This window comes from Mchenga conophoros, linkage group LG19 (assembly GCF_057382185.1).
Source record: "Mchenga conophoros isolate Kocher_MC1m ecotype Shallow Benthic linkage group LG19, M_conophoros_male_GT1.1, whole genome shotgun sequence".
Classification (NCBI taxonomy): Eukaryota; Metazoa; Chordata; class Actinopteri; order Cichliformes; family Cichlidae; genus Mchenga; species Mchenga conophoros.
The window spans coordinates 19,298,342-19,312,570 of NC_140544.1; the positions used below are offsets into that span (position 1 = coordinate 19,298,342).

Sequence of the window (14,229 nt, forward strand, 5' to 3'; positions counted from 1 at the left end):
CATCAAACCATCTTGCAAAGCCTGGCTTGGTGCCTGTGAATCTGCCCTCAGCCATCAGACATGAAGCACAAAAAAGCAACAGAAGGACTATCCATCCGACAAATCCCTGTATTGACCCCCCACGGCTGAAGCATCTGCTGTTTTCTACTTTGGCTATAGACCTGAGTATCTATGTCAAAGACAAAAATAGTTTCACTGAGAAGGTCAGCTATGACCTTACATCACTTGGTTTCTTCTCTGTTTCTGGGGGAAAAAATCTGAGCAGGTTAAAACTGAAGGTTTGCCTCTCATTGTTGCTGCCAATTAAACAGATGGACTAAAGTGTCCTTGGTGTTTATGTGATTTCAAACAAAATTTTATCTTCTACATTTTCCAACACAAGATTGATTTGACAGATTGGAGATAATTAATTACTCACTGGCATCTTAAAGTTACAGGTTATGGAGAAAGAAAGAAATGTGATGCATGATGTTTGAAAAATTTCAGAGGTGAGAGAGCTTTGAGATCATTAGTGGTGAAGCAAAATAAACAAGAAGTCCTTGTTGCTCAGTCACTCACAGCAGCTGAAGTGCATCACGTTAATAAAACGGTCTCCCTGCAGCGTGCTGCTGCTGACCCAGGGTCTCTGAACGTCGCACGCAGAGGCCGCTGTCACTTTAACAAAAGTTCAGAGTCCGAAAAATTCTTCGAGGCTTCAAAATGGATCTGAGGAAGCTGGCTGCGAACGCAGTGTCCCAGAATAAGAAAGCCGCTCTTCTGATCGGCGGAGCCGGATTTGCAATTCTGGGACTCGGTCTTGGATATAAATACCTGCGAAAGCCAGAAAAAGCTGTTCGTGTGGGCGTAGTGTCGCAGCTCCTCATTCACCCTCTCAAGTCTGGCAAAGCGGTGCCTTTGGCGCTTGCAGAGTGCCAGAAAATGGGGCTGAAGTTCGGAGAGCTGCAGGATCGGTGAGTATTGCAATAAATAAATAAATAAATAAAATTTATTTATTGTTAATTAGTTCCACCGTTTAATTAAATAAAATATATTTACCGCTGTAACCATTCTTCGTTACCTCGCCATTAAATCTTACTGCAGGGCAGCGACGTCTCCTACTTGTCTTCTTATGGAGACATGAGGTCTTTCAATTCATGAAATCACAACAAGTCAGTGAATTTTCAACCACTTTGTTTAAAAAAAAAAAAAAAAATCTGTAGGAACTTTCTGATATTCCCATGGACCCTCCCCTAAAAAATCCTGGAGACACCCCTGCACGGAAGCCCCCAGATTATTTTTCAGTTAATGTTTTATGAACAATTGACGAATAATAAAGTTTATATAGGGAATAAGTTTTTGTGTAAAAAAAACAAAACAAAAAACAAAACGGCATTTAAATTAACAAAAGCATAGTACAAAACGTTTATATAGTTAATGATAAGCTACTGTGTAAATATTAATTAATTAATTATGTTTTATTTTGGTTTGTGTGTGGGTGTGTTTGTGTCAACATGGATATCAAACCAGATTCTAACAGAGCATTTTTTACTCGGGTAAAGAATATGGGAGACAATTAAACAAAATCACACTGCCATGGTTAAAACATTTCACACATTACCGTACTTCTTACCTCTGTTCCTTATGGTTTTAAGTGTACCATAAATAACCATCATGCCTATGCAGTTTTACTGTTTCAACAGCAAGTCCATGTCTCTGTGGGAACCTGGAATACAGACGTTTGTCTAATCCAGTGGTTCCCAAACTTTTTTTTTTAGCTGGGCCCCCCTTTGTTTTATAAGAAAAAATGTTCGCGCCCCCCCTCCCGCGTGCGCGCGCGCGCACACACACACATCCTCTAACCACACACACCCATATTTTGCTCCATTGCGGTTTATTTCACACCTCAAACATTTAGTAAACAATTAAGCAAATACAAGTAATCTGCAATAAATTACAGGTAGTAATAAAATAAACTACTAACTCTTTTACGCTGCGTCCGCACCTACACGGGTATTTTTGAACACGCAGCTGTTTCGTCCACACGTAAACGGCGTTTCGAATCACCGAAAACGGAGATTTTTTTAAAAACTCCTTTTTTGCCTTTACCTGTGGACGAGGAATACAGAGTTCGTCATGCAACGTCAAAGGTATGCGCCTTTTTTCACGTCACGCTGTGCGCCACGTTATTGTTTACATGAGATGAATTGCAGATAGTCAGATTAACAGTATTTTGTCTCTATCTGCAGGTTTTACATGCAGTTACTGTTCCTCCATTTACAAAGGCAGAGGCATCACGGTGTCATTATTTTACATGTAGTTGTTTTTTTTTTTCCTGTGTAATAATATTCAACATTGCTATCAATACATTTTTCAAAAAATGCCTCTCTGTGCAAAATGGGCTTAAAAACATAAACAGCTGTGGGATACTGTTTGTCCGTGATTTGAACCCAGGGGACAAATCGTGGCAGGATCAGCCTGATGTTATTTGTATCCCACTGTAACTTTACTGTATAAAGTATAGTATAGTATGTACATCTCCAAATTGTCAGGAGTAGTTAGTCATTACAAGAAGTGTTTGTGAACTAAAAATCACGAATGTGGGATACTGTTTGTCTCTGCAGGGGAGACCTACCTTGGCACTTGTGCAGATGAAGCCAAAGGGAAGATATGCTTCACCATATTTTCTAGTCTTTGGCTTAGAATGAAGTTGGTTTGGAAACACATTCAGCGATGCTTCATCTCCTGCTTTGCGTTTCTGTAGACACCTGTGCTAGCAGTGTCCAAGCATTTAGTTGTAAATATATTTAGTCTGAGCTAACCAAGATTAAAGTGAGATAAAAACGCAGATAAAAGGGGACGGTCATAAGATTATAAAAGCGCCTGAGCTAAGTACAGAGAACACATGTACGAGTCCCACACACACAAGGTTTCCCAGCACTGCTTCTTCAAATGCACAAACTAGTTTTCAAAAAGCAAATGTTTTTGTACCCCAAGTGTTGTTTAATGTTGAATTAATACTGATAAATATAAATGGTGGGTAAGAGGATTTTTTTTTTTTTTATGTAACAGTGAGGACAGTGTTTAACAGTTGTAATGATTATACATGGTTATATAATATCTATTATATTTATAATATAATAAATATTTTTAACTTCAAAAAATGCTCTCCCTCCTCGCTGACACATTAAGGATGTCATGCTATTTATACATTCAAAACAGAGCTGTAGTTCAAAATTTGGGTATAGATATTTATTATAAGGGAACTTTTATTATGAAAGGATATCCTATTTTCTAACTCTTTAAATACATGTGTTGACAGTGCTACCTTGCATGAGCCTTTCTGGATGACACCCAGAAAAATTTTCAACCAGGGGATATTAATAAATTATGACGTAAATCTGGGATTTCTGTATGACTCAGTTTTGCCATGGCAACCTGTGATGTCATTGATTCCCATCTTGTTATCCGTTTTTCGCTATTCCTTTAATATTGTCTTGAGTTTGTGTGGGTTTCTTGCCAGATGATGGAATTAAATTGGGATGCCAAATAATGCAGATGGGTGAGGGAAATCCAGCTTTCTATTTGTTTTGTTTGCAGACACTGGATGGTGGTGACAGAGGACGGTCACATGGTGACAGGCAGACAGGAGCCACGTCTGGTTTTGGTGTCTCTGACCTGTGAGGGAGGACAGGTTTGCTTAAACGGCCCAAACATGGAGGAACTCAAGTTCCCCATCAAACAGCCCGACAACCCCGTCCTCGACTGCAGGTGCTACGTCTGCTTTTAATTTATACTGCTCGGTCTTCTTTTGGTGGATAATTCAGTTTCTTACTGTATCTTATATAGTAAAGTTATGAAGTGAATGCATTTTGAATGTAAAGTTTAGTTTGACGTGGATGCAAACTGAACCTGGACCAGTCAGTGAATTAATACAGTCATAAAGTGATAATTCTGCCTTTCAGAGTCTGAATCTTTTGATAAATTGACCAAATAATCAGTGGCGTTTTTTCTAACCTCTAGTTTGAGATTTACATAAATGCTTCTTCTGTGTTTTTGTGTTTATTTACTTTTTTGTCCTGTAGAGTGTTTGGCGTTGACATTCAGGGCCGGGATTGTGGTGACAAAGTGTCTCACTGGCTTACTCATTACCTTAAGGCAGAGAAAACCTATCGCCTGGTGCACTTTGAACCTTGCATGAGGCCTAGAAAACGAGCTGAGAAAGAGGCTGTTTACCAACAATTTGAGGTGCTACATGCTTTGTAGTTTATTTTAATGCTTAAATTTGATGCATCTTTCAAAGCCAAAATGCCCTGATCCTGTTGTGATGTGTTATCCAGGAGGTGGCCTACCCAGATTTTGGACCTGTGATGCTGCTGTCAGAGGCTTCTGTTAAGGATCTCAGCAGCAAGTTAGAGAAGGGAGTCACGGTTGAGCGCTTCCGCCCCAACATTGTGATAAGTGACTGTAAACCATTCGATGAGGTGCGTTGTTCAGCCTTTGCCTAAAAAACTAATGCTCGTACCTCCTGATATTCTTGTCTACAAAGAAAAGCAAAAACTAGTTTAGAGCCAGTTAAGGTCTTAAAAATATTAGCTCTCATGTCTGTCTGCACTACTGGTGATTAGCTTTTGTTTTATTTTTCCTGGCTGAAAAGACGATCATTTGGCCCTTTTACTTGTGACTAATAACTCACCCTTTTCGGTGTGAACAGCGTGGACTAAATTTGTCTCCAACTCCAAAACCAACTGCTTTGCTTTTTCAGGATTCGTGGGAAGAGCTCCAGATTGGCAGTGTGCGACTGCAGCGTGTAATGGCATGTGGAAGGTAACACTGTGGATGCTACGCGCACATTTTAATCACACACAGAATCAGTGCATTTATCAACAAGAGCAAATCCAAAGAGTCATTGCTGGTCTGTGCAGTTTGATTTTTAGAAATAAGCAATTGTCAGGCAAAGTGAATGTGTGTGTTTTTAAGTTAAAAATGATTTAGGGGTTAAATGGATGCAAACGTACCTGTAAGTTTGTTTTGCTTTGTTTTTTACCAGGTGTCTTTTCACCACAGTCGATCCAGAGACTGGTGTAATCAGCAGAAAAGAGCCTCTGGAAACACTGAAAAAGTAACATTTTACCTCAATATTATTATTATTATTATTATTATTATTATTAGGAAAGGGTTTTTTAAAAAATATTTTTGAATGTTTTTTTTTTGAGTAATGTTGTATTTCTATGTACAAACAGTGGCCACTTTGTTAGGTACACCTGTTCTTCTGCTCGTTAACGCAACTCTCTGATCAGCCAGTTGCATGACATTTAGGCATGTAGACATGACCAAGATAGCCTGCTGACATTCAAACTGGGCTTCACAGTTCAGTTCAATTTTATTTATTGAGTGCCAAATCACAATAATAGTCAAGGCACTATTGTAAGGTAAAGACCCTACAATAATACAAAGAAAAGAGAAAACCCAACAATCATATGAGCAAGTGGTTTAGCGACAGTCGGGGGGAAAAAATCTCCCTTTTAACAGGAAGAAGCCTCCAGCAGAATCAGGCTCAGGGAGGGGCGGGCATCCGGGAAGAAAGGGGACTTTGAATGTGGCAAAGTTTTTAGTACCAAACAGGCTAAACTGAGTATTTCGGAAACTGTTGATCTACTGAGTAGGGTTTAGAGTATGGTCCAAAACAAAGAAAGCATCAGGTGACAAAAGAAAAGCCTTGGTGATACCAGAGGTCAGAGGAAGGGGGAGAAAGGAAGGCAGCAGTAGCCACAATACTCACTCGTTGCAACCAAGGTATGCAGAAGAGCATCTCTGAACGCACACACGTCAAACCATGAAGCAGATGGCCTACAGCAGGCACACCAGGTGCCAGTCCTGTCAGCCAAAAATAGAAAACTGAGGCTACAATTCCCATGGCCTCACCAAAATTAGACAAAAAGACTGGAAAGACTTCTGGTCTGATGAGCCCTGATTTCTGCTGTGATGTTCATATTATAGGGTCAGAAATTGATGTCAAAATCTGCAGAAAATGTGTGTTGCCATCATGTCAATATGGATCAAAATCTCAGAGAAATGTTGTTGAATCTCTGCGGCAAAAAATTACGTTGGTTTTGAAAGGACAATTATCTCCAATCTGGCACTAGCAAGGTGTACCTAATAATAAAGTTGCCAGTGAGTCTGTTTTAACCTCACAGTGGGCTTTTTTTTTTTTTTTTTTTTCTGTCTGTCACATCTAAAATGTCTCTGAACTCCCAGCTATCGCCTGTGCAAACCATCTGAGAAGCACATCTATAAAACTTCTCCACTGTTTGGACAGCTGCACAACGTGAAGAAGACGGGCATCTTTCAGGTTGGCGATGTGGTTTACAAGATCACCCGCTGATAGAAGGCGTCAGGAGAGAGGGGCCAAACCTGAAGTCAAAACACTCAGAAGTCACAAGTCGTCTTTGATATCAGACTGAAGAAAGCACTTAAATTCATGTAGTGTAAGCAAATAGGAGACTAGAAATGGACAGAAATTAACTGCTTTGAAATAACATTTTAAAAAGTAGCACAGCATTAGTATTAATCATTCAGTTTGCCACCCCGGCCTTTTTTTTTTTTTTTTTTTTTTTTTTTTTTTTTTTTTTTTTTCCTTTTTCTGTTTTTTTTGGTCTCAATTTTTGATGATTTGACCGCCTCTTAATCAGCTAATAGAACCTGATTTGAAAATATTGCTAACATCTGCTCAATATTCCAGCTGGTTATTAAAACCTGAAATTACATGCTGCTATTGAAGAAATAAATAAAATTGCCTTAAGTCTTTGTACTAAAGTGCTTCCTGGAATGAACACGGCAGAGACGTACTGCTGGGTTTGATCACTTCTAGTGTTAAACTTTGCAAAACTATTTGTAAATCATCCATCTCACTGCTCATAATTACTTTTTAATGGCATATTTTGAAAGGAGCATCCTTTTTTACACTCTACATCCCCCGTTTTTCACTGTCGTGTCTTCTTATTTTGTGTTTTAAAAAGGGCAAGCTTAATTGCACATGTATATTTATTAGATACTAAAAGTTCTTAGTGTGATTCCTAGAAAATGGCAAGGCTGCTTTTGTATACTTTTACATGATCTAAACATTTAAAGATGATAATCACTACTTTAAAAATTAGAAAATAAAAGAAATCTTGCCTTTTCTGTATCATCTCTCTGGGTAAATATTTAGTTATGGACTCAAAACTTTTATTTAAAAATAACTCAATTTTAATGTCATTAGTGGCAGTGATGTAAAATGTAGACCTTTCCTATAAACAAGAGCTGGGCACATCAGTCCAAATCCAATCAAGCAATAGTATCGATACCAATGCTGGTGGTTTTGGATTGATACTAGCACGATAGGATCGATACTTTTTCTATCCTGTAAGTTTGGTATGTAAATGGTAAATGGCCTGTATTTATATAGCGCTTTACTAGTCCCTAAGGACCCCAAAGCGCTTTACATATCCAGTCATCCACCCATTCACACACATTCACACACTGGTGATGGCAAGCTACATTGTAGCCACAGCCACCCTGGGGCGCACTGACAGAGGCGAGGCTGCCGGACACTGGCGCCACCGGGCCCTCTGACCACCACCAGTAGGCAACGGGTGAAGTGTCTTGCCCAAGGACACAACGACCGAGACTGTCCAAGCCGGGGCTCGAACCGGCAACCTTCCGATTACAAGGCGAACTCCCAACTCTTGAGCCACGATCGCCCAGAATGGGATGTTTGCTTTGAGAGTGTCGATGGAGAAATATAGAGACGGTCAGAAGGAGTTTCAGTGTTTCTGTGGATCAAGAGAAAGCATTTGATAATGGAGAGGAGTGTCAAAGGTGAGGGCTAAAAAATTTTGAACACCATAGACTTCAAACTGTACACGGGGAAATCAAAGGGCTTTCCTTTGATTTGGTTACATCAATGGTGAATGAAGACTGTCTGCGATGGGGTTGCATTATCTACTGTCACAGCTTCTACACCCGCCCAGCCTTCTTCTAAACACCTGAAAAAGCAGGGATTTAGGGCTTGTGGAACATCCAAGAAAGATCACCAAGAGACTTGATTTGGTACATCAGGGACCTTTAAGTTGTAAATTCAATTGACGTTCAGGAAGTCTCCCTCTGTGCCACCATCAGCCCTGTGTACAATGAGGACACGCTTACACTGGCAGGAAAATGAAGATGGCCATCTTGAGAGGGTCTCCATAACCTTAACCCAGACATGTGTGACTGAGTACAATAAAAACATAGTAGGCGTGGCCTCATTTGACCAGCTACTGGGAACACATTCAGTCCATTGCAAAGGCCGAAGTTGTAATGTAACAGTTTTCCAGCATCTTCTGGAGAGTGCATTGACAGCTTCATCCTTCACAAACATTTATTAATCCATTATCTACTTGCAGCATACAGTAACGCAAAACAAGTAGTAGTCCTGAATAAAGCACATACATACAGCAGATTTTATGACACTTTTACAACAAGAAAAAAAGTTCCAGATGGCCTCCTTAACATTATAACATTATATTATCTATTTCAGACTAGCAGGTGACAAATTTGGGCCTCTTTAACCCCACACGTTGTAGTCCCACGAGTATAAACAGTTTTAGCATTTGTTGGGGGAAAACTCTGTAAAAGACCCAGGAGAAATAACGACACAATGAGACAAAGTTACTTTCTTTATCAAACGTGTACACGGGTGAGCTGCTAAGAACAACTCACACCATGCACAGTGGCTTGGTAATTTTTATAGGCACAGAGCACAGAGACAGTGAGAACAGGATAACAAATAATAAACAGATAAAATAAAACAACTCCATATATGGTGCTAGTCTCGTCAGCAGAGAGCTAGGGAAGATAAAACAATCTAAAACAATATGTCCCAGAAACAAGATGTGTTTGCTGGGAAAGTCTAAAAAGATAATTCTAAACTAATCTAACCATAGGGAGAGGGCAGACAAAAGGCATCTTTGTACATTTAAAAGAAGGTAAAGAAACATAGAATCATTTTTCCTGTAACATTCCCTCCTGTTTTAACTTATTTTAAATGTATACAACAATTGTCTGTGAAGGTTATTTATTAAGTATCTTAAGCAATTTTTTAATTTTCAAAATGTCAGCATAGCAGAAATGGAAGTCATCTGGTCTAAAGAATAAAACAAAAGAAAATAATAAAAAGAAAAACATAGTAAATGAAAATCATAGTAAATGAAATAACAAGTGGAATAAACAAGAAAAAATAAAACTAAAACTACAAAAAATAAAGGATAAAAACCTTATATTTTAAAACGAAAACTACAAAAAATAAAAGGATGAAAACTAAAATGAAAACTTTGTATTTAAAAATGATGAAAACCTAATATGTAAAATGAAAACTTCAAAAAATAAAAGGATGAAAACCTTATATTGTACCTGCATAAACTACTAATGTGTTAATCAGTGCATGATCACTTGAAAAAGGCAGAAGTCATTTTTAATCACCACGTCATTCATTAGCAGTTATTACAAGTTCTCCTCTAACAGAATTGCAACAGGATGCTGGTCTTCTTGAGGCACGGCAACATAAGCAGTCATTGTAGTTGTTATCATCTTTGAAATCATTACTCTTAGACATGGCGGTGTAGCTGCTCCAGATGTGTGGTCAGTGACATATTTTTGCAGAATGGACAAATTCTGCAAAGCTTCATAAATGTCTCCTCCAGTTTCGTATCCATCAGGGATAAAAGTGCAATATGTCTCCCCGATCAGCTTGCAAACTCCTCCTTGTGATGCTGTTAGCAGGTCTAGTGTCAGTCTGTTCTGCAGCACCATCGTTCTGATGGCCTTCTGTTCTCCTGCTAAGGCCGTTCCCAGGGCCTTAGTTAAGTTGATGTGTCGTAGCAGAGCATATCGGTTGATTTCCACGTGATCCCGCACCTCGGCAACTCCAATGCCGGGGATCAAGCTCTGTAAGAATTTCACTCCTCCTCAGATGCGAAACTCTGGTTCCTTTACTGCTTGGTGCCGTCCGTGCACATCCTGTCTGGTAATGAGTCTTTGTTTGTAGTATCATCCGGTAGCTGTAGTTGGAGCGACAGTTGAGGCTCATCAGTGTCGCGTTACTGGCACAGGTTTCGTTGAGTGAACAGTCCATACACTTCCTCTCGTTCCTCGGTGGGCAGAAAGTGTATATGTATTTGCATAGCAGTCAGTTTTATTATTCAAGTAAGCTGTAGTGTTCATAAACTGCCACCAGAAATTAGTGGCATAGCCATGGGGAAACTTGGTGTACTTTCCTTTGTCATACAGTGTCTGCCTTTTCTTCATATAGCGTGACTTATTGTCCCTCACGGAAGCAAAGATGAGGAGCCCGGCCATGGTCAGGGCCGCTGCAGTTGTTAAGAGCCACCACCTCATGACGACGGGACACACCCTCCTGTCGCGAGTAGACCCCCCGGCCAGGAAAGCTGACCCCTCCACCGGGCGAGATCACAACAAGTGGGCAAGCCTGCCGTCAGCTGTGTTTAGATGGCTTCACTTACTGGCTCTGATGGATGCAAGATGGTCGTTCCGCTATTTTGCAAGCTCCAGTTTTTCCTTTGGAGCACTTTGATCAGAACCCAGTCACCAGGCTGTGATCTGCAAGACACTTGATAGACATCATTACATTCTTCGTCATTTACAATCATCTCTCTATTTTCCTACAACTTAGACATACATTTTGCTACTGAAATTGTATCTGCCTTTTTCACTGGGTAGATTTCTGGCCACTTTGAGAATACATCTATAACCACTAGGGTGTATTTTTACCCTTGGCATTCATTTAGCTCAATAAAGTCCATATGGATTGTGTGGTCTCAGGTTTCCCTGAGCATTATATTTTTGACACGTCATGCACGTTCTGACAAATTGTTTTGCTGAGGTTTCAAAATTTACAGTGTAGAATTTACAGTGTAGAAATGAGAGTATTGTGTAGAATTTACAGTGTAGAAATGAGAGTTGACAATACTGGTCAGTCCCCCCGTTGACAAATGCGTACAGCCATGAGTCACTAATGCCGCCATTTTGTGGAGGAATTTTTTGGCAGCACTGGCTTGCCATAACACATCATTAAGTCGTTTGCCAGAACTGCACCGTGTTTTAACCATTTTGCCTGCTCTGCTGTGCTTGCTGCTTTTGTTCATTTTTCAACACATCCAGTGGAATCTGATGTGTGTTTACTGCCATCAATGTGACGTCTGTCTTTTGTGCCGCCTATTTTGCTGCTCTGTCAGCAAAATTGTTGCCTGTAGTAATGAAAGAGTCAGTAGGCGTTGTAAGAGGTTGGCATGGTGAACCGGTTTTCCAATTGGTGTAATCATTCCTCTGTTATGCCAAATTTTTTGCAAAATGATGCACAGCAGAGAAAACATACTGGCTGTTTGTATGTATGTTTATTAGTTTGTCTTTGTGTATTTAGCTTTCGCGTATCACAGCTATCAGCTCAGCGCTCTGTGCAGGACATGAAGAAGAAAGTGGTTTTGCTTCTATTATTTTACTATCTGTGGTTACTGCGTAACCTACACAATTTCGGCCTGTGCTGTAAGGTCAAATAAGTTCTTAAGTGGCTGCCTCAAAACTGTTTTGCATTATTTCTCTGTGGCCTACTCCTACAATCTCGTGTGAAGTGACCTTCCTCTCCACGGTTCTAGCAGGCGTTGTCTCTATGTTATCTGCTGTTTCTGCGTGGCTGTCTGCAGCCTTGGTGTTTATGACTTTGCTCGCCTCTCTGTTCCTGATAGCCACCTGCGGATTAGTGTTTTAGTCTGTTGTCAACACGTCAGCCTTATTTTTAAGTTACAGAATGCTTCTTCTTTTTTTCTTGGTTTGGGAGAATAGATGCAACACTACATTTTCACTTAAGGCAATTTTAAATAATTTCTAGTTTTTCAAACAATTCATGGATCTCACACATTTCAAACTTTCAAGTTAGGGTTGTTTCCCATTTATACATATATATATATATACATATATATACATATACATATATATATATATATATATACATATATATATATATATATATATATATATATATATATATATATATATATATAACTTTGCATTGCTCACAGCTCATAGCTCACAGCTCTAAACCTAGGCATTTTTCAATCATATGCCTAATCACTATGTGTCACTGTGATTCTCAAGTATTGTCACAAGTTCGTTTAAATTCGTTTCCAAAACCAACAAAATAATCAAACAAAAACAAAAAACAAACGTGTCAGGACACAAAAGAAAAAGAAAAATGCTGCCACCCGAACAAGGCAGAAGTCTGCATATGTTGGCTTTTAATAGCATGCAGCTTGTAACATGGTAGACTAATGTGCCTGTGTTAATTCAGCTCCATATTGTTGTGTGAAGTTGCACTGGGTTGGGAGTGGTTTTGTGGTTGTCACATTTTTGGTGAGCCAATGGCTGGAATGGGGTTGGACTAATTAGAGGCAGGTGTACTTGATTGCACTGACACACTGGTCTACATATAGCCCACACTACAAACACTGCTGTGTTGTTTTGTCTCTCTGTGCAGTCCAGGGCCTATTATATGCCACAGCCTAAAGGCAGCAGAGTTCCAGAGGCTTGAGTGACCACTGACTATATGCTTGCAGGGTGGTGGGTCTCCAAGGACAACTTCTAACCCTGTTAAAGGCAACATGTGGGGTGCAACTTGGCCGTGTGGCATAGCTGGCTCTGGCCTTGGGACTGTGTGTTTTTATACAATTCATAAGTGGGACACTGGACTGTTTTATCTTTTATCTCTTGATATATTTTTCGTCAATAAATTATCTTTTAGAATTTTATTGACTGTCATCTTTTTGCCCACGACTGAGACGGTTGGTCAGACCTAGAGTCTTTCTTTGGGTGTGTTACAGCAGCTTCTGCTCTAAAAGAAACAAAAAAGAAAAAGAAAAAGAACATGTGGAACATGCTCATCAGCTTAGCAGTGTCTACATATTTAATTCAGCTTCTCAATCCTGTAGTTTTAGCTGTTGTCTACAGGGTTTTGCTTATTGGTTGTTATTATAGGTGTGCTCTATATCTCAGCAATGTGTCATTCTAGGATGATAGGTTTCAAGCTGGTCAAGTGCCTCTATGCACTTCATTAGTTTAGTTATTCTCTGTATTGTCTTCATCTCACATGTCATTACACTGAGTTTCAGCAAACCTTAAGCTTGATGCAGACTACTGCTTAACAATTATCCACCTCACATCATAACCGATTAAGGTGCCTCTTCATATTAATATTATGTCATTGTTAATATTATCCTCTTTGTCTTATATAACAGCAATAGCATATTATAATATTTTATCAGTGTGTACCACTATACTACTCCTGAGCCAATTTGATAGTTAGGATCATCTTATTCTGCAAACAGATAATTTAGAATTCATCCAATCTGCGGTCACATTTGTTCTCTCTGTTGCATGGCGGACCAGGCAGTTCTATTATAATATATTATTTATATTTTATTTTGTATCCATCAAGGGCTTCAGATGACCTGCAGAATCATCCTTTTCCCAGGGTGGAGACAGTTACCTTTTCACACACTGTCCTTGGCTGAACAGTGACACAGCCTTAATATACCTTATGTATTTTAGTAAAATATTTTCGTGTGAATTATTTGCTTTATATTCATTTTATACATTGTGGGCATGGTCATCATGCCAACTGTGTTTCATTGATAATATCACTTTACAGGTTGTTATCCTTGCTATTATTAATTTCAAATACTCTAAAGATAATTTCTACTGTAATTTTCCCTTTGTTCATCTTTATTTCGTACTTTTTATATTTATATCTACTCAGTGGGGTCTGTTTTCAACCCTTTTAAACTACTACAAAACTACTGTGATCTCTAGTTTTCACTTAATAAGGGATTATTATGTTCTTCCTGATATGGGTGTTGCTGCAGATGCGGCTGCAGGAATGAGTGATGGTTTACTAAAAGGATTGTGGGAACTGCACAGTGTCTCGTCTTCTGGTTTTACTAAACTGGCAGTTGGATTCTGTTCTTCTGACTGTTTATATTTTGTTTTCTTAAATCTCTCTCTGTTTTTGTCCGGCGTCTGGACTTTTCTTTTCTCACCACTGCTCGTCAGCAGGAATGAGTTTTAATTTCACTTGCTTGATTACCCGTCTTATTTATGTATTTACTTATTTTTGTTTAAGTAATATATACACGATACAGCTGCTATCACCTTCGCTGGTATTAG

General features: G+C 39.2%; 1 protein-coding gene across 1 annotated transcript; it reads left to right on the plus strand.

The window, feature by feature from the left end:
• Positions 1-601: 601 nt before the first annotated feature.
• marc1 (mitochondrial amidoxime reducing component 1) lies at positions 602-7,165 on the plus strand. The gene is made up of 7 exons (XM_085258004.1): positions 602-950; positions 3,577-3,747; positions 4,062-4,224; positions 4,317-4,460; positions 4,742-4,803; positions 5,027-5,098; positions 6,235-7,165. Exons 1-7 carry the CDS (start codon positions 700-702, stop codon positions 6,359-6,361), a joined length of 990 nt encoding a protein of 329 aa, XP_085114130.1. The 5' UTR covers positions 602-699; the 3' UTR covers positions 6,362-7,165.
• Positions 7,166-14,229: the final 7,064 nt, after the last annotated feature.

Coding starts and splice junctions, on each gene's coding strand:
- marc1 (XM_085258004.1), top strand. CDS start 700: ATGGATCTGAGGAAGCTGGCTGCGAACGCAGTGTCCCAGAATAAGAAA. Junction 4,225..4,316: donor CTGTTTACCAACAATTTGAG/GTGCTACATGCT, acceptor TGTGTTATCCAG/GAGGTGGCCTACCCAGATTT. Junction 4,804..5,026: donor CGTGTAATGGCATGTGGAAG/GTAACACTGTGG, acceptor GTTTTTTACCAG/GTGTCTTTTCACCACAGTCG.